The sequence below is a fragment of the Panulirus ornatus genome, chromosome 27 (assembly GCF_036320965.1).
Source record: "Panulirus ornatus isolate Po-2019 chromosome 27, ASM3632096v1, whole genome shotgun sequence".
Lineage (NCBI taxonomy): Eukaryota > Metazoa > Arthropoda > Malacostraca > Decapoda > Palinuridae > Panulirus > Panulirus ornatus.
The window spans coordinates 17,745,060-17,766,604 of NC_092250.1; the positions used below are offsets into that span (position 1 = coordinate 17,745,060).

The following is a 21,545-nucleotide window of genomic DNA, read 5'->3' on the forward strand; positions in this document are numbered from 1 at the left end:
CGCTGTCTGTCTATTTAGCGTTGGCGCTCGCTGCTGCTGCTGCCGTCGCCCCCCTCCCTCCTCAGGAAAGCATACCTTGTTTTGATGCAAATCTACGTCCTATTCTGAGGATGAAACCATCGTGTTTACCATCCAATTTCATTGGTTTATTTTTGCGATTTTTTTTTTTTTGTATGATCATTTGGCCATGAAGAAGGAAGTTACTTATTCGTAGGGAAAGTAAATATATAAATATATATATATATATATATATATATATATATATATATATATATATGCACTTTTTTTTTTTTTGCCGCGTAAAGTGATATTTGAAGTGAAGGACAAAAATAGATTCCGTTAGCCTTGTACACAACCCCTGTCCACTCTTCCTCCGCGGCTAATGTTAACTGTCAAATTCTCATCCGCTAACATGATACTGTGGTCCTTATTACCTCGATTAAATCTGCTACCGAAAAATACGGGTGTAAAAAAAAAAAAAAAGAACCCATGAAATACGAAACTGTCCAGTTCTTCATAGTGAGAGAGAAAACTGAAGTCAGTAAGGTGAAGGAATGCCGACTATATTTTTTTTTGTGTGTGTGTGTGGGACACATCCTGTTTCCTTCCTTTGTTGCTCATCCCACACGAGGATGAATGTGATCAACGTCTTACCCGAATATCCTCTCTCTCTCTCTCTCTCTCTCTCTCTCTCTCTCTCTCTCTCTCTCTCTCTCTCTCTCTCTCTCTCTCTCTCTCTCTCTCTCTCTCTCCTAATTTAATTTTTTCCAAGAATAGTTTACGCTGACACTTCTCGTTTTCTGTATGTTTCAGTGAGATCTCTCGTTTTTCTTTTCCTATTCATTTCCATAACTATTCCCTGCTAAGGAGAGGTAGCAACCTGTCTTAGATCTAAGGAACGTCTTTCAATATTACGTAGAGATGTTACTCATGCATCTATCATTCCCCACGTCTGAACCTGTCAATGCGAGGGGGGGGAAAAATATATCAGAAGACATCTATTTCCTCGAAATAAATTGTTTATAGTTCTTGTAAAGTACATTTCCTTCGTTCTTTTCGAAGAAAAATAATTATGGGTAGACGGTGTAAGAATAATCGTAGATCATCTTGTTTTTGTCAGTTATGAATAATCGTAGATTATCTTGTTGTTGTCAGTTATGAATAATCGTAGATTATCTTGTTGTTGTCAGTTATGAATAATCGTAGATTATCTTGTTGTTGTCAGTTATGAATAATCGTACATCATCTTGTTTTTGTCAGTTATGAATAATCGTAGATTATCTTGTTGTTGTCAGTTATGAATAATCGTAGATTATCTTGTTGTTGTCAGTTATGAATAATCGTAGATCATCTTGTTTTTGTCAGTTATGAATAATCGTAGATTATCTTGTTGTTGTCAGTTATGAATAATCGTAGATTATCTTGTTGTTGTCAGTAATGAATAATCGTAGATCATCTTGTTTTTGTCAGTTATGAATAATCGTAGATTATCTTGTTGTTGTCAGTTATGAATAATCGTAGATCATCTTGTTGTTGTTGTTGTTGTTGTTGTTATAATGACGTTACTGGTTGTGGGATGAGGATATACCGTCTGACCAGCACGTAAGGTGTGGCTGGAACCTGGCCAACGCATCCTGTCCGGACGCGCCCACAGGAAATACATGTGTTCTTAGCTTGCTTTATAAATTGGTACGACATTACGGCAGATGGATATAGCTGCACTAACTGTGGCTGACGTAATTAGTTTATCTGGTGAGGGTCCAGCTTACTTATACTGTGCTGGTAGACGTCTGTATATCAGATATATTAGGCGATTTCAGACCTATGCGTTGTGGGAGAAAATGTATGATAAGACACTTGATATAACACACACACACACACACACACACACACACACACACACACACACACACACATACCGATACGTTTCGTAAAGTTGTCTGTCTCAAGGTGTCGTAACTCTTGCGTCTGAGATTAGGTAGGGGGAAGAGGGGTGTGTGTGTGTGTGTGTGTGTGTGTGTGTGTGTGTGTGTGTGTGTGTGTGTGTGTGTGTGCTTGAGGTGTGAGGGGGCCCCCCCAGGAGGGCACTCACTCCCCCCAAGTCTAAGGGAGAGGTGGGTGATGGGGTGCGGGGGGGTGGATCCTGGTGTGTTTGTGCACGTGTGTGGCGGAGCAACAACAAACAAGTAGAGGAGTGTGGTGGTGGTGGTGTGGTGGGCGGCGTCAGGTGCGGATGAATGGACAACCTTGGCCGCTGTACCGGAAACTGCCCCCCCCCCCCACCACCCCCCGTCCCCCCACTTAGAGCAGCACCCCCCCCTCCTCCCTCTCCATCAGTAAGTGGTGCATCGCCTGGCAGAACATTACCACTGTCGCCGTCAGGGGGGGGCGCACCCTGAGGTAACGCTCAGGTCAGGCTGTCAACTGGGGGTGAGGAAGGGGTGGCACAGTGGGCTGTCAACTGGGGGTGAGGAGGGGTGGCACAGTGGGCTGTCAATTGGGGGTGAGGGAGGGGTGCCACAGTGGGCTGTCAACTGGGGGTGAGGGAGGGGTGCCACAGTGGGCTGTCAACTGGGGGTGAGGGAGGGGTGCCACAGTGGGCTGTCAACTGGGGGTGAGGGAGGGGTGGCACAGTGGGCTGTCAACTGGGGGTGAGGGAGGGGTGCCACAGTGGGCTGTCAACTGGGGGTGAGGGAGGGGTGGCACAGTGGGCTGTCAACTGGGGGTGAGGGAGGGGTGCCACAGTGGGCTGTCAACTGGGGGTGAGGGAGGGGTGCCACAGTGGGCTGTCAACTGGGGGTGAGGGAGGGGTGCCACAGTGGGCTGTCAACTGGGGGTGAGGGAGGGGTGGCACAGTGGGCTGTCAATTGGGGCCAGGGAAGGAGAAGATGAGTGAGAAACAGAAGGAAGTAAAAATAGGGAGAAGACAGTTTAAGATAAAGATAGAGAGAGGGAATGTCCCACGAGGGAGAGTGGGGGAAGATAGTGAGAGAAAGATCTCTAGATAGAGAGGAGGAGGGGAGAAAATGGTGAAAGTGACGGCATCTCGAGGGAGAGTGGGGAGATAGTGAGAGTGAAGACCCCATGATGGAGAGGGGAAGATAGTGAGAAAGATAAGATAGTGAGAGCGAAGAGAGAAGAGGAACTGGTGAGAGTCAGGTGAGAGTGTGTACTGTACAGGCCTACCTTGTACTGGTACTGATCCTGGGGAACCAGTAGTATATCATTAACCATGGACTGCTTAACGAGTAGTTTCGTTAACCAGGATCTGCCTAACGAGTACCTTTTTCTAAACCAGGGTCCTTTTGAAGATTAGTTTCGTTCAACAAAAAATGACTTAACAATAAGTCGAGTTAGCTGAGGATTACTTAACTAATGGTATCGTTAATCAGGGACTATTTAACGATTAATTTCGTTAACCAAACATTACTTAACATTCAGTCCAGTACTAAGCCGAGGATTGCTTAACGAGTCCTCGAGACAGCTAGGGGTGCTTAATGAGTACTGTACTGACGCGGGATTGCTTAACAAGTCGTCTTGTTAACCGGGGATTGCTTAACGATTGGTCAACTTACTTGGAAGCGCTTATTTTCCTCATTTACCTGGAACTGCCTGACGGGTAGTTTAGTTATGTGGGAACTGCTTAAAGAAGAGTTAAATTAGCTGACGAATTCTTAATATCTATAGGTATCAAGGGAGTGGTTAACGAGTATGGTTAACTAAGGTTTCCGTTAGCTGTCTAGGTTCAGCATAGAATATTTAACAAATAGTCTAGTTAACCAGGACTACTTAACAGACAGGCCTATTGTTAAGCAAGGGTTGCTTAACGAGCTACGGTTAACGAGGATGTGATTAACAAAACTTTGAGTTAACAGGATACCGCTTAAACGAGAAGTCGAGTTAACCAGAGATTGCACGAATGAGCTGCTCATTCAATTAAGGTTTTGTCTTTAAGTCGTTTAGACGACGTAGCCCGGTTAATGAGTGAAAGGTATGGAGGGACTGGTTAACGAGTGACGAGTTCAACGAGTATTCTAGCTAATGGGGTTTTCACTACACCAAGAAATGTGAGTTTTGTTAGTTGAAAGTTCTCGTTAAAAACAGTTGAGACAGCACAGGTGACAGACGACCGCTTAACGAGCAGTCTCTATTACTTTACTTTTGACCAGCTTAACGAATAGTTTGATTAACGAACCTCGATTAGCAAACACAGTTTATTATTAACTAGATCTGGTTAAAAATTAGTTTAGCTAACGAGTCGTCACGTTGACTGTGACATGATTAACGAGTTATTTGTTGCCTCTAACGAGCTGTACGGTGAACTACGGTGATTAACGAGTCAGCTTTATCCTCATTAATGAGTGAAAGACTCATGTTAACTTTAGCCAGATTAACAAGTTAACGAGCCTGATTCACGAGGGATGCTAAGTGCTGGCTTGATTAACGAGTTAAACGTAGCCTGATTAAAGTGTCGTCACATTAACAGCAGCTTGATGAACGGCTCAGACGAAATATCTTCATGAAGAAGTCAAGATAACTGTAGCCTAATAAACGAGTATTGTCAGATGAACTAGTCTCATTAACGAAATATCAAGTTAATCCTGCCTGATTAATGACCCATTGGTCCAAGATTTTACGGTATAAGTTTCACACATTGCCTGTGATATATATATATATATATATATATATATATATATATATATATATATATATATATATATATATTTCTATGAGTTTACTGGGAAAATGAAACACGATATATATATATATATATATATATATATATATATATATATATATATATATATATATATATATATATATATATATATGCGTCGGGATCAACATTATAATGAAGGTCCCTCACATATCAAAGACAGGATCCAGGAGTAACAAAGCCTGGCTTTTAAAGGGCCAACAAAGGCTACGTTTAAAGATGTGATGCGCAGCCTTTTATACGGAAGCCATCCCCCCCTTCCCCCCCCGCAGTGCAGCCTCCTGTGTCTTGTTATCATAGCCATAATCTACACGAAATTCTTTAACACATCTACTGTACAGTGATACTGATTGGCCTACTGTATATAGTGCTAGCGATAGGCCTACTGATATAGGCTTAATGTATAGGGTTATTTATATACCTACTGTATTGTGCAGTGTTACTGACAGGCCAACACTGTATAAATTTTATTGATAGGCCTACTGTATAAATTTTACTGATGGGCCTACACTGTATAAATTTTACTGATGGGCCTACACTGTATAAATTTTACTGATGGGCCTACACTGTATAAATTTTATTGATAGGCCTACCGTATATTGATACTGCTACTGTATATTACAATTGATTAGCCTACTGTATAAATGTTTCTTGTGGGCCTGCTGTAGTGTTGCTGATAGACCTACTGTATAGTGTTGTTGATAGACCTACTGTATACTGTTTAGCCTTATCAACAGGCCTACCATAGTGTATTAATGATAGGCCAACTGTCTAGTGTCACTGATAGGTACAGTGTATGTGTTACTGATGGGCACACTGTATAATGTTACTGATTACCCTACTGTATGTGTTACTGATGGGCCCACTGTATAATGTTACTGATTACCCAACTGTATGTGTTACTGATGGGCCCACTGTATAATGTTACTGATTACCCTACTGTATGTGTTACTGATGTGCCCACTGTATAATGTTATTACCCTACTGTATGTGTTACTGATGGGCCCACTGTATAATGTTACTGATTACCCTACTGTATGTGTTACTAATACAGCTGTTGTTCTGCGTTATTGTTAGTGTTATGGTATAAGTGTTATTATTAAGACTAACATACAGAATCCTCAGTATGGTTACTGTACGTGTTTCTGTGAGATTTAACGTACGTGTTTTGGAAGGCCTGATGTATAACATGTTTCTGAGAGGTCTATTGTATGGACACTGCTCAGAATTTTTAGATAAACGTGAAACATGTTTTCCTTTCTGAATAATTACAAGATTTTTAAGACAGATTTTTTTTTTTAATTTTCATATAGGCATTTCCTTGATTCTTTTTATATATACGTTTTTGAGATGCACTTTGATACAAACGTTCTGCAAAATGTTTTATAAGATAATCATTAGTGAGATGTTTTCTGATGCAAACGTATGAAAAATGCTGAAAGTTTTTGTGCATAAAAACGTTTCTAAAATATTTCAGGAAATGCACACCGGCGAGATATGAGAACTAAACGTTTACACGATGTTTAAGGTATAAACATTTGAGGTGTTTTCTGATTACATGTGGGTAAGATAATTTAGGGTAAATACAATTGTTACAAATTTTCTGAAATGTCTTAAAGACGTTTAGATATATAAAAGTTTGCGGGACGTTTTTGATACGAACGTTTGAAGACGTTTTGAGATGTTTCGTGGTACAAACGTTTGTGTGATGCTTTGTGCAGTAAACGTTTGTTAGATTATTCATATCATAAACATTATTTGCAAGGTAGTTCCAATAATATATAATTCGCTAAGTAGTTTTATAATGACTACGTTATTGGGAATATGTCACATAAAAACTTTCCATAATTTGAAAAGCAAACTTTTTCAAGGTGCATAAGAAACGTTCCATATTTCTACACAAACGTTTGTAATATCTTTTGTCGCACATACGTTTGAAATCTGTCTTTAAACAAGCGTGCGTCTGAAGCTTGCTAATATAAACGTTTGGAATGTGTTGTAATCTAAACGTTTGTGAGATATGACGTCATACAAACGTTAGATATGGAGGGGCCTCTGTAGGGGAGTGTGAAGTGTGAGGTGTTGGCCTGTGTAATGGAAAGGCAGATGTGTTCAGGTCTGTGTGTGTTAACTCAAGAAGATGTGTACTTTACATATAACACGAGAAACACGTACATATAACACGAAAAACTTATAAACAACACATACATATAACACGGGAACACTCATAAAGAACACTTACCTATAACACGAGAACACTCATAAAGAACATTTACCTATAACATGAGAACACATAAAGAACACTTCCATATAACACGGGAACTTATAAAAACACTTACCTATAGCATGAGAACACTTAATATAACACCAGAACACATAAATAACACATGCATATAACACGAGAACACAAAGAACACTTACCTATAACACGAGAACACTTATCAAGAACACTAAAAATAACACTAGAACACTTAATATAACACAAGAACACTTATAAAGAACACACAACACGAGAACATTTACATGTAACAAAAGAGCATAAAACACACACAACAAGAGAACACTTATAAAGAACACTTACATATAACAAGAGAACACAAAGAACACTTACATATAACACGAGAACACTTATAAAGAACACTTACATATAACAAGAGAACACAAAGAACACTTACATATAACAAGAGAACACAAAGAACACTTACATATAACACGAGAACACTTATAAAGAACACTTACAGAGATCCGATCGAGAAGCAGCAGTCACAGGAAGCGGAACTAAAAAAGAATAGAAAATAAAAAAAAAATAGCGAGTGAAAATCGTGGAATATTTAAGAGTGTGACAAGATACAATTTGTATTTTTCTGAGGTTTGTTTACGTGTTGTTAGCGGAGCGGTCGTGTACACAGATAAATATATTGTGAGACTTGGGGTAAAAATGTGGCAGTGTTGATGTGTTGTGAGGACAACACACAAACGACATATAAGGAGAAACATCATCACAAAGGCTAGAACACGATTATATATATATATATATATATATATATATATATATATATATATATATATATATATATATATATATATATATAGTGTGTGTGTGGTTTATACAGTAATATTACTTATTTGCTTTAATTTCATTTCAGTTCCTTATTCGGTATTCATATGTTATTTACTGCTTGATCTTTTATGATTTTGTACATACTGTTGTTACCTTATTTTGTGGTGCGGGTGGAGTTACTGGGGGAGTGGAGGATGTTGTGTGTGTGTGTGTGTGTGTGTGTGTGTGTGTGTGGGGTGGGTGAGGTTGGGGGTAATGGATGGGGAGTGAGGTGGTGGTGTTGACGGTCGGTGGGGTTGTGATAGTGATGGTGGTGGAGGCTGGTGGGTAGTGGTGATGGTGGTAGGGGCTAGAGGACTGGTGGTGGAAGTGGAGGGGATGGGTGGTCATGGAGGAGGGGGGGGGGGTTGAGAGTGATGGTGGTGGAGACTGGGGGAGTGATGGTGGTGGAGGCTGGGGGTAGTGGTGATGGTGGTGGTGGTGGTGGAGCAGGAGGCAGGCAGGGGGAGTGGTGGTGGTGGTGGAGGAGTAGGAGGCTGGGTGGTGGTGGAGGAGTCTGGGAGAGTGGTGGAGGCTGGTGGTGGAGGAGGCTGGGGGAGTGGTGGAGGGGGGCCGGTCCGGGGCTGGGGTCGAGGCCAGGAATGCAGTAAGGGCAGCCAGAGAACATTGTTGTCTAGTTGCGTCACCTGCCTCGCTCGCTCGGCCAGTTTACCTCCGCTGGTACACCCCTACATGGTTTACCTCCGCTGGTACACCCCTACATGGTTTACCTCCACTGGTACACCCCTACATGGTTTATCTTCGCTGGCACACCCCTACATGGTTTACCTCCACTGGTACACCCCTACATGGTTTATCTTCGCTGGCACACCCCTACATGGTTTACCTTCGCTGGTACACCCCTACATGGTTTATCTTCGCTGGCACACCCCTACATGGTTTACCTCCACTGGTACACCCCTACATGGTTTACCTTCGCTGGCACACCCCTACATGGTTTACCATCCGCTGGTACACCCCTACATGGTTTACCTCTGCTGGTACACCCCTACATGGTTCACCTCCGCTAGTGCATCCTTACATGGTTTACCTGCACTTGAAACCCTTACAGGGTCTACCTTAGTAGGTATACCTTTTCATGATTTACTACGTTTGGTGCACCCCTTCAAGGTTTACCTCACGTGGTAGACCTTCACAAGGTTTATTTTCTGTAATGAATTCCTCAAGATATTTAACCTTCGGGGTATACTTAAGATGATATACCCAGAGGTATACTACTATATAGTTTACCTCGGTGTTTGACCCATATATGGTTTACGTCTTGTGGTAGGTAGACTAATGTCAGTGACAAACCCATGGATGGTTAATATCTGGTCGTAAACCCAGAGATAGCCAGGTGAGAGGGGTTTACCTGTAGACATAAACCCTATACAACCAGGATGGTTTTTTCTGATTAAATACATGTAGATATCCAAGTTTTTGAGTTTACCTTAGGTGGTGAGGTGAACGTACACCAAATCGGGTATACCAAGGTTGTAAACCGCTGGTACACAGGAAAATCTAGCCACAAAGAAAGTTTGGTTTACCTGGACGAGAAGAGTGATTTACTTTTAACATGATGAAAGTATTAAAAGTATACCTTCGTATGCTCCTGCTATTACACACCATATCTTACCGATATTGCTTTCATCACACATCCGATATTACCAGCTTCATACTACCTTTATATATATTTCTCATACCACCGACATTGCTCCCATGGAACTCCCGATATATATATATATATATATATATATATATATATATATATATATATATATATATATATATATATATATATATATATATATATTGGAAAGGATCACAATTTTGCGCGTGATCAAGATATTCCTATGAGCCCACGGGGAAAATGAAACACGAAAAGTTCCCAAGTGCACTTTCGTGGACAATCACATGTTTACCAAATGGCGTCCTAGCTTCGTCTCTTCGATGTATATCAACTGACTGTTATATTTCTCTCTTGTGTGTCTCCCCTGATGATGTGATTATTACACGAAAGTGCACTTGGGAACTTTTCGTGTTTCATTTTCCCCGTGGACTCATAGGAATATATATATATATATATATATATATATTGGGCTCCAGGAAGTTACTTTAGAAAGGTTCTGTGACACCTGGACCATTCTAGAGAAAATGGTCCCGTGTTAATCATAAATAAAGCTAAATAATCCCATTTCGATTGAAAGCGTCCATATATTTGACGGGGTCAGTGAACAAGTTGGAAAGACAAAACTCTACGGGAAATAACAAGGTAACTTGACTCTTTAACATAAATGACATAAGTATTAGTAACGCCCTTATGAATAACGGCATCTGAATGATTTAAATGTTCATACACCAGTATTCTTTTCTTAATTCCGTAGGTCATTATGGCCGTTTAAAGCTAACACAACAAGTTTAAATCGTATTTTCTTTTTTTTTTTCGTTTCGTTTTTCGTTGAACTGGTATAAATATCAACTCTGACATTTGTTACAGAATTGAATAAAAAACGACGTAAGATTCGTTCGTGGGTCACATGATATAAACGAGCCATGTTTGTACAGCTGTATGTAACATTCATTTCCTCGTATGACACAGGAGACAGAAGCCTGCCAAATGTTGCAAGATAAACAGATTAAAATACGAGTCACACGCTTGACGAAAACGGGTTCCCCGTGCGGGGATAACTTATAGAAAATGTAATCGAAGTAAAGTAAATTTTAGATTTTGCGTATGTTATGGTCCAGTGTTACTATACAGTGGTGTTATTATAACGGATGTTGTTATAACAGTGCCAGACAGTGGTACACTAGGTAATATAATGGTCCAGTGTTATCATACCAATATCAGTGGTCCAGTAGGATGGTAGTTACAATAATGGTTCAGTGTTGCTAGTGATCTTATCGTAATGGACCAGTGTTACCAGTAGTTATTATATGGGACCAGTGTTACCAGTCGTATTATTATAACGGTCCAGTGTTACCAGTGTTACTGGGTAACATTCTTGTCACGAGACCTAAAGGACTCCTGTTATCTTGGTGGTTTACTCTTATCACCGTTACAATCATTATGGGCCCGTGTGTTATCAGTTCTGGTCTTACTATGTACATGACGTTTTCTTTGGTGTGTCACTTTAATGCTCAATATGGTTTGTTTACATAATTTGTCTGGTCTGTTTCTATAATTTGTCTGTACAATTTCTAACCTGGACTGTATGTATACTTTTGTATGTATATAATTTACCTGTATACCTCATTTCTTACCAGAGATGTATGTATTACTGGTTCAGTGGTCAGTATGTTTAATATGTATACTTTCTCAGTGTGTCTGTATGCATGACATTTGACCTTGTCATTGTTTTTAATATTGGAATGACTTGTATATATGATCTGTACCATGGTTCTTAGTTTAACCTTTGACATGGTCTTTATGTGTGACCTTTGACCTGACCTTTATGTTTCACCTCTGATTTGGTCTTTACATAACCTTTACCCTGATCTTTATGTTTGACCTTTGATCTGTATGTATAGCCTTTGACCTGATGGGTATGTTTAACCTTTGACCTGGCCTGTGTGTGTGATTATGGCATAATTTGCCTGACAATGTACCCTCTTGTTATGTTTAACCTTTGACCTGATTTGTGTGGTTTGACTTGGTTAGAAGACTTAACCTCTGACCCTGTTTAGAACATGTATCGTGTGGTCTGTATGTGTTAACGATGAAGTTAAATGACCGTATATCCGGTTGTGCGTCTTATCTGCGATTCTGTCTCCATCACTCTACTAGTCTGTGGGGGTCCTTGAAGTGTGTCATGACCTATTTGTACTGTACGGGGGAGGAGGGAGTTTCACTCTGGTGGTGGCTCCAATATCTTGGTCATTATCAGGTGTCGCACTGCCTCTTATATTTCTCTATGTTGTCTGCACTTACCGCATTCTTGTGCGGCTTACGCCATGCATCCACCATTCTTGTACTACAGAGACACTTCTTCACATCTTTTTTTTTATCCTGTGGTTTGCTTAATATCGTGTTATGTCCTCTGGTTGCTCTAGCCCTACACCTCTTGAAGACCTGATTCCTCTCCATGTCATCTCACTGTTTTTAAAACTTACAGGTTGTGATCAGGTCACCCCTCACTCCTCTCTTCCAAGTCAGTCAAAACCTTCTCTCAAGCCTTTCCCTGTAACTGAACTCTCTTAATTCTGGCATCATCTTTGTTGTCCTCCTCTGGACCTTCTCTATTAGCTCTTTGTGGTTTTTTAAGTGTGGTAACCTAACTTAATATGGATATAATATTATAGGTTTGGCCTTAAGTAGGATGTGTGTGTGTGTGTGTGTGTGTGTGTGTGTGTGTGTGTGTGTGTGTGTGTGTGTTTAGGTGTCTGTATTGTTGATCTTTGACTTTTGTTTGTTTGTGTCTGGCGACAGGTGAAGACGCGGGTTATCGAGGTGTACAACCATACCTGTTCGTACCTGCAGCAGCTTGGCATGCAAGACACTGACCTCTTTGGACTAGTAGCGACCATAGGTGAGTACAACCTTGTTACTCTTTGTTGTGATTAGCAGCGACCATAGGTGAGTACAACCTTGTTACCCTTGTTATGATTAGCCTTGTTAAGGGGAAGGTAGAGTCACTGCCCCATACATCATGATGGTCTATAATAATCACTGACCCTAATGACATGGCAGTTGTGATAGTTTATATACGTATTTTTTCTTCTTTTCTTCTTGGGAAATTAGTAGCGTCAGTAATCATTACTCATTACTCGTAATCAAACGATCATTCTTCAGTACCTTAATGATCAGTCACTGACCCGGACACTGCCGGTAACTGTCAAATGACCAACGAGTGGTGGTCACTGAACGGCAATATGCATGGGGGGGAACAGTGATGTGTATATGTATTAAACATTACCAAACCTACTGCAGCACAAGCTATGCTCATACACATCAGGTCACAGAAAATGGATACAGGTACAGTCAAGTATTCTGAGACAATGTCTACATAACACATTACCACACAATGTGCGTCGATAGATGATAATTGCCTTTAATCTTCAGCATAAAAATAATCCTGGAACCGTCACAAATATTTTAAAAAGAAGAAGAATTACTTGGAAAAGAAACTTGTAGATTTACAGGACTGTCGAAGGCCCAACAAGGTGGAGTGCTGTCGCCCATTGCAGTCTTTGGCTCGTATTCCAACCTCAGTACCGTTGGGTTTTGCTCTAGCACCACAAAGGCTCATCCTCGTATACCTCTGCCAACATTCTGTGACGTGGGGAAGCAGCAGGGTGACGGGGAGGGCCTGGACGAGTAGCTTCAGTGGGTGTGTGACAGACCAGCCTGGAGGTGCTGGCTATACAGGCACTGAGGACTGCGTCTACCGGCGGTTTGATCGCAGACCCAGCTCACGTGGGTGTCGAAGACCACACGTAACCATCGTAACCATTGCTTGGTTTCCCCTTGTTGCTGCTGCGCAAAATGGCGACCACCGCAGCTTCCTCTTTTTTCGAACAGCAGGAAGTCAAGGGATGTAGGTGAAGTGCAGTCATCCCTCTCCACATCCTGCTGGCCTTAAGACGGGGTGGGAGTGACACCATCTTGTGTGACGGTAGGGAAAGCCATCCCACACGGTCAGTGGTGCACAGCATCCACATGGTGGAGTGGTCTGGTGGAGGTGGACAGGCCTGGTACCCATCACCCACGGCCGGGAGGGGTAGCGCTGGCTCCCTTCACCCGGGAAGGCTCGCAACATTCGAACCCAGGTACCGGACACCAACAGCCACGAGAACCTTCCCGAGCCGCCAGAGGGGTACTGGTGTTCCACACCACGCCAGGGCACGATCTCCAGGCCTCTACGTACAGATGTGGACGTGCAGGCTAGCTCCCTGTGTGGTGGAGGAGCTCACCTCCCTCTGGTGGAGCTCACCTCCCTGTGTGGTGGTGGTGGTGGAGCTCACGTCCTTGTGAGGTAGTGGTGGTGGAGCTCACCTCCTTGTGTGTTGGTGGTGGTGGAGCTCACCTTCCTGTGGTGGAGGAGCTCACCTCCCTGTGTGTTGGTGGTGGTGGAGCTCACCTTCTTGTGGTGGTGGAGCTCACCTCCCTGTGTGGTGGTGGTGGTGGAGCTCACCTCCGTAAGGTAATTGTGAAAATTGGTCCCCCAGCTTACCTGGCCCACATTCCAGGGGGGTTTTTGCCTACCCCCTGGGGCTCGGGACGCACCCCAGGCCTACCCTCACGACGCCGCCAGGCTCTTCCCGTCACCCGCCCGACGTCTGGGACGAACACGACCATGCACACTGACTGAAGACCATGTACACTGTACCACGTTGTACAGGAGAAGCGGCACGGCAAATATGTACGCATGTTTACACTATATGTAGGAATACACGCGTGTGTGTGTGTGTGTGTGTGTGTGTGTGTGTGTGTGTGTGTGTGTGTGGTGGAGGTCATGGTAGCGTGAGGGAGGGAGGGAGGGTGTTGGTGATGAGGGAACGAGGGGGACGTGGTGAGGAGTGTTGGGGGAAATAACTGTGGTGGAGTGGTGGGGGAGTGGGAGACGGGCCCGACAGCCAGTCTTGGTTGATTGGCTCGTAACGACTCCTGCCTCGACGACCATAGTACACGGGTTGGGTCGTAACGACTCCTGCCCCAACTACCATAGTACACTGGTTGGGTCGTAACGACTCCTGCCCCAACGACCATAGTACACTGGTTGGGTCGTAACGACTCCTGCCTCGACGACCATAGTACACTGGTTGGGTCGTAACGACTCCTGCCTCGACGACCATAGTACACTGGTTGGGTCGTAACGACTCCTGCCTCGACGACCATAGTACACTGGTTGGGTCGTAACGACTCCTGCCTCGACGACCATAGTACACTGATTGGGTCGTAACGACTCCTGCCTCGACGACCATAGTACACTGGTTGCGTCGTAACGACTCCTGCCTCGACGACCATAGTACACTGGTTGGCTCGTAACGACTCCTGCCTCGACGACCATAGTACACTGGTTGGCTCGTAACGACTCCTGCCCCAACGACCATAGTACACTGGCTGGGTCGTAACGACCCCTACCTCAACGACCATAGTACACTGGCTGGGTCGTAACGACCCCTGCCTCAACGACCATAGTACACTGGTTGGCTCGTAAAGACTCCTGCCTCAACGACCAGCGGGAGTGTTGAAGCTTAAGTCCCACTGGATGATCTTGTGTGTATGGCGATCTGTTCCGAAGCGGTGAATATGACTGCGTGTCGAGCAAGCGGTGTACGTACACGAGACGGTGTGTATAGATGGAGGTGAATATGACTGCGTGTCGAGCAAGCGGTGTACGTACACGAGACGGTGTGTATAGATGGAGGTGAATATGACTGCGTGTCGAGCAAGCGGTGTACGTACACGAGACGGTGTGTATAGATGGAGGTGAGCGTCATGTATGATAGTAGTGTACTGGTAATTGGCCCACTTATACATACAGGACGGGGGGTGGAATTACTTTCTCCTTTCTCATACAACTGTTTACACTTGTTTGCTTTGTGCGTGTGTGTGTGTGTGCGTGTGTGTGTGTGTGTGTGTGTGTGTGTGTGTGTGTGTGTGTGTGTGTCATATACCTAAGTATATATGATATGTAGATATACGCTGCCAGGCGTATATCTACATATTATTGTCAAAACTTTGCTCCCATGGGTTTAGGCTTCCGAACTAGCGTTTAAAGACCTTTTGGCGTGCAGGGGTCTGCGTGGGCGTTAGGCAGGGGGCGTGGGCGTGGGGGTCAGGCAGGGGAGATGGTAGCGAGTGAGTAGGGGGAGGGGGGGGATCACTAGGCCTCTCTCGACCTTAGGCCTCCCTCCACATTTATCTTGGTAATCAGTTGTTATCATCGATGGTCAGCTGAGGTGGTCTGCGTCTGTGGTCACGTGCTGTGTTGTACGTATCAGCTATGTTGTATCCTAGCTACATCTCCTGGGTTGGTTTACTTGTCCCTGGGTCAGCGGTGTTATAGCCTAGGAGACTACTAGGTCTTGCTGGGTTCAGTTTACCTGTTGCTGGGTCAGCTGTGTTTTAGCCTAGCAGACTGCTGGGTTCGGTTTAACGGTTGCTGGGTCAGCTGTGTTATACCCTAGCTGCCTGCTGGGTTGGTTTACATGCTTTTGGGTCTGCTGTGTTATAGCCTCGCCCTTTTTAAGCCTCTGTTCAAGTGTGTCCTTGTGCCTCGGTTGCCGTGTTTATTTCCCCACAGGGTATGTGTTGCATGGAAGAAAACTGGAGACAGAGAAAGACGAATGAAGAGAAATAGAAAAAGGTGCGGACCGACCAGTAAAGAGCAGGAGAAAGAGACAGGAAGATAAAACGGAAATAGAAAGGCAGAGGCAAACAGAGAGAACTAAGGCAGAGACACAGAAGGGTGAACAGAAGCTGACACAGACAAGAGGGCAAAGACACGCATCCATCCAGGGATTAAAGATATGGTCGAAACAAAGACACGTCCGTCCAGGGATTAAAGATATGGTCGAAACAAAGACACATACGTCCAGGGATTAAAGATATGGTCGAAACAAAGACACGTCCGTCCAGGGATTAAAGATATGGTCGAAACAAAGACACGTCCGTCCAGGGATTAAAGATATGGTCGAAACAAAGACACCATCGGTCCAGGGATTCGACATATGGTCGAGACAGTCATACGTGCACACAGAGGCTAGAGAACACAGACACAAGAGAGACACAGAGATGGGAGGGCTGACGGGACCATACCGACCGACACACGTCACCACACACGTGTGGCACGTGAACTACGACAAAGAAGTGACCACATGCCCAGCACAGGAAGGAAACGGGAATTATCACGGCACGAGAGAGGTGGGTGTGTGTGTGTGTGTGTGTGTGTGTGTGTGTGTGTGTGTGTGTGTGTCACCAGAGGTCACGAAGCATGAAGACCTCACCCTCGGGGACGACAACAAAGAAGAATCCACAACGATGACAATGATGATGATGATGACGATGACAGTGATGATGACGCTGATGATGACAATGATGATGACAATGATGATGATGATGATGACGATGACAGTGATGATGACGCTGATGATAATGATGATGATGATGATGATGACGACGATAATGATGACAATGATGATGACTGATGATGATGAGGATAGGTTACGTACGTACCGAGAGGGTTCAGAAGGACGGAGGATTTGGGTGTAGGGAATGAGTGAGAGAGAGAGAGAGAGAGAGAGCGCCCCTCCCTCACAGTGGGACTGGGTCGAGGCGGGTGATGAGAGCGTTTGAGAGACGACCCCCTCTGGTGTGTAACCCCCCCCCCTCCCGCCCCCGCGCGCGTCCTGTCGTACACTGAACCAGGAGAACGAGTTACATGGCTCCAAAACCACCCAGAAGAATGTCCTCCGTCTTCAGTATCAATCCAGTGTCGTGGCTCAGTATCCTCTGTGCTGGTTAGAACATGGCACCCGGGGGTACGCCATACCGTTACATACGGAAGGTACAGGGTTTGTATTGTCTACAAAATACAGTAGTGTAGGATGAATACAGTGGTGTAGTAACCTGCCTATCACTAGGGTAGAAGGCGGCCCCGGGAACTGGCGTAATGTGGGGTGCTTGGTGTTGTCAGTGGGCTGCTGGTGTTGTCAATGGGTGGGTGGTGTTGTTAATGGGTGGGTGGTGTTGTCAATGGGTGGGGGGTGGTGTCAGTAGGTTACTGATGCTGTCAGTGGGTGGTTAATGTTGTCACTTTATAGCTGGTGTTGTCAGTGGGTTGTTAGTATAGTCAGTGGGTGGTGGTTGTTGTCATTTGGTGGCTGGTTACGTCTTCAGATGTCTGACGTGTTGCACATCCACCCACCCACCCACCCACACACACACACACACACACACACACACACACACACACACACACACACACACACCTTTAACAGCATTGGAGAGGTGGATGACGAATGGAATACACTAGTGAGGAACAAGTAGATGTGGACGACATGGTAAAGCTGTACAAAATTTGTAGGAGATGGTTCAAGAGATGGGTGGGCCCCACGAATGTAGGGTCCCACGAATGTAGGGCCCCACGAACGTAGAGCTCCCTCCCCCGTACAGTACACTGTCAGGACACAGCCATATCCAACAGGGGAGGCAACACGTGCATGGAGGGAACACGTGCAAGGAGGGAACGTGTGCATGGGACGGGGACAGGTGCAAGGAAGGGTTAAACGTACAGGGGGATACGTGCAAGGAGATACACGTACATGGGAGGGGGCACGTGCAGGGGAGGGTACACGTGCAGAGGAGGGATACACGTGTAGGGAAGGGGTACACGTGCAGGGGGAAGGGTACACGTGCGGGGGAGGGGAGGGGGGGTGTGCACGTGTAGGGCAGGAAACGTGTCTTTGTGAGTGGAATGTTGTGGTGTTGGCCAGCGTCTGGCGGCTGGCTGGCCACACTCTCACTGAGGAAATACCGTCTCTCTTTAACCCCTCTCGCCTCCCCCAACCCTCTCTCTCTCTCTCTCTCTCTCTCTCTCTCTCTCTCTCTCTCTCTCTCTCTCTCTCTCTCTCTCTCTCTCTCTCACACACACACACACACACACACACACACACACACATTAGGAGCACAATCCAGGGAATGGAACACGTGACCTACCATGAGAGGCTGGGAGAAGTGGACACTTGACAGTGTTTCAGTAAAGCCAGGAGAGATACCTGATGATGATGATGATGATGATGACCCGCGCACGACAACACCCACCATGGGTTAAGGCAAATAGTTGTCAAGATCCCCCCACCAGGAAGATCCACGATCATCATAAGAATATCACGGAATATTTTTGGATGTGATTATTACACGAAACTGAACTTGGAAACTTATCGTGTTTCATTTTCACCGTGGGCTGATAGGAATATATATATATATATATAAACTGTGCAGGGAGGACTGTTCATTGTACTACCGGGAGAGGTAAGATGACGGCAAGCAACAACTGCAGGACTATTTGAAAGAAAACGTGATGTACGGTCACCCCCTGTTGATTCCAGCACCGCCACACTGAAATGTTCGTCGAGGCAGGAGTAAGAGCACCCACCCACCAGTCAGGAAGGAAGAGGTGCGTTGAGCGGTACGCGCTACCCACGCCCTCGAGTCAAGACCCCGAGGTAGGAGGTCGTAAGGACTGTGCCTCCCCTTAAAGAACGACCCAGGGTATCATGACGGGACCACTGCAGAAGTAGACCCCACGGACCATGGTAGTCATAAAACACTTTACTTAAAACTAAAAAGAAAAAAAAAAAAACCTTTATCAACACTGGTAAACATTCCCTTACGAATGGGAATGCTAAACATTGGGGGGAGGGCGGGGGAGGTGGTTCATCTCACTGGTCGTGCCTATGTTTAAGGAAGGAGATAGAGAAACTGGACTGGGCTACAGACTAAGTAATTCTTCCCGGTGCGGTCCTCAAAACGTTGGAAAAGATAAGGCCAATGTAAATGTTGTTAACGCCAGAGTGATTCAGGGAAAGACTGGCGTGACCATTCCTAGTGTGGCCTACACCCAACCCAGGTGTTCATCCTCCCCTCGGGGCTGCTCGCATGCAAATAGTAATCACACACACTATATATATATAGTTGTATGTCAACTGACATATTTCTTGTATCTCCCCTGATGATGTGATTATTACACGAAAGTGCACTTGGGAACTTTCGTGTTTCATTTTCCCCGTGGACTTTATATATATAATATATATATATATATATATATATATATATATATATATATATATATATATTCAGTAGACGTTGGTATCATAACCATGTGAGGTCGCTGGCAGCATTCCGTGGTGTTGTCAGTGGGTAAGTGATGTCAGTGGAGGTCGCTGGCAGCATTCAGTGGTGTTGTCAGTGGGTGAGTGATGTCAGTGGAGCAGCGTGTTGTTGTTGTTAAGTGTTAGGCTGTTGTTGTTGTTGGTGTTGGTGTTGTTGTGGGAGGGAGGGAGGGAGGGAGGGAGGGCGGGCAGACAAGGAGGGTACACCAACACCAGGACCAGATTCCTCGTTCCTTCTCAGTCAAGGTTTTTGTTGAACCTTACTGGAGGTGGCTGCCTCCTGCCGGCCCGGCCCAGCCCGGCCCGGCCCGGCCTGTGTTTGTTTGTGGCCCGCCCTGGCCCCGGACTGTGGAGGGAGAGGGGGTGATGCTGGAGTTGTGGTGGTGGTAGTGATGGTGGGGAGACCTGGCTAGGGGATGGTGGGGAGACCTGGGCTAGTGATGGTGGGGAGACCTGGGCTAGGGATGGGGGGACGACCTGGGCTAGGGATGGGGGAACGACCTGGGCTAGGGATGGTGGGGAGACCTGGGCTAGGGATGGGGGAACGACCTGGGCTAGGGATGGGGGAACGACCTGGGCTAGGGATGGGGGAACGACCTGGGCTAGGGATGGGGGAACGACCTGGGCTAGGGATGGTGGGGAGACCTGGGCTAGGGATGGTGGGGAGACCTGGGCTAGTGATGGTGGGGAGACCTGGGCTAGTGATGGTGGGGAGACCTGGGCTAGTGATGGTGGGGAGACCTGGGCTAGTGATGGTGGGGAGACCTGGCTAGGGGATGGTGGGGAGACCTGGGCTAGTGATGGTGGGGAGACCTGGGTAGGGATGGTGGGGAGACCTGGGCTAGTGATGGTGGGGAGACCTGGGCTAGTGATGGTGGGGAGACCTGGGCTAGTGATGGTGGGGAGACCTGGCTAGGGGATGGTGGGGAGACTGGGCTAGGGATGGTGGGGAGACCTGGGCTAGGGATGGGGGAACGACCTGGGCTAGGGATGGTGGGGAGACTGGGCTAGGGATGGGGGGACGACCTGGGCTAGTGATGGTGGGGAGACCTGGGTAGGGATGGTGGGGAGACTGGGCTAGGGATGGGGGAACGACCTGGGCTAGGGATGGTGGGGAGACTGGGCTAGGGATGGTGGGGAGACCTGGGCTAGGGATGGGGGAACGACCTGGGCTAGGGATGGGGGAACGACCTGGGCTAGGGATGGGGGAACGACCTGGGCTAGGGATGGGGGAACGACCTGGGCTAGGGATGGGGGAACGACCTGGGCTAGGGATGGGGGAACGACCTGGGCTAGGGATGGGGGAACGACCTGGGCTAGGGATGGGGGGACGACCTGGGCTAGGGATGGTGGGGAGACTGGGCTAGGGATGGTGGGGAGACTGGGCTAGGGATGGTGGGGAGACTGGGCTAGGGATGGTGGGGAGACCTGGGCTAGTGATGGTGGGGAGACCTGGCTAGGGGATGGTGGGGAGACTGGGCTAGGGATGGGGGAACGACCTGGGCTAGGGATGGTGGGGAGACTGGGCTAGGGATGGTGGGGAGACCTGGGCTAGTGATGGTGGGGAGACCTGGGCTAGGGATGGTGGGGAGACCTGGCTAGGGGATGGTGGGGAGACCTGGGCTAGTGATGGTGGGGAGACCTGGCTAGGGGATGGTGGGGAGACCTGGGCTAGTGATGGTGGGGAGACCTGGGCTAGGGATGGTGGGGAGACTGGGCTAGGGATGGTGGGGAGACCTGGGCTAGTGATGGTGGGGAGACCTGGGCTAGTGATGGTGGGGAGACCTGGGCTAGTGATGGTGGGGAGACCTGGCTAGGGGATGGTGGGGAGACCTGGGCTAGTGATGGTGGGGAGACCTGGCTAGGGGATGGTGGGGAGACCTGGGTAGG

The 21,545-nt window shown here is 46.1% G+C and overlaps 1 protein-coding gene across 2 annotated transcripts in view; it reads left to right on the plus strand.

Moving 5' to 3' along the window:
- ex (FERM domain containing expanded) overlaps positions 1–21,545 on the plus strand; it is a 153,123-nt gene that overhangs the window by 44,982 nt on the left and 86,596 nt on the right. For both annotated transcript variants that reach the window (XM_071678272.1, XM_071678273.1), the window contains exon 3: positions 12,247–12,346. In XM_071678272.1, the coding sequence (XP_071534373.1) occupies positions 12,247–12,346 (100 nt within the window). The remainder of the gene's footprint in view (positions 1–12,246; positions 12,347–21,545) is intronic.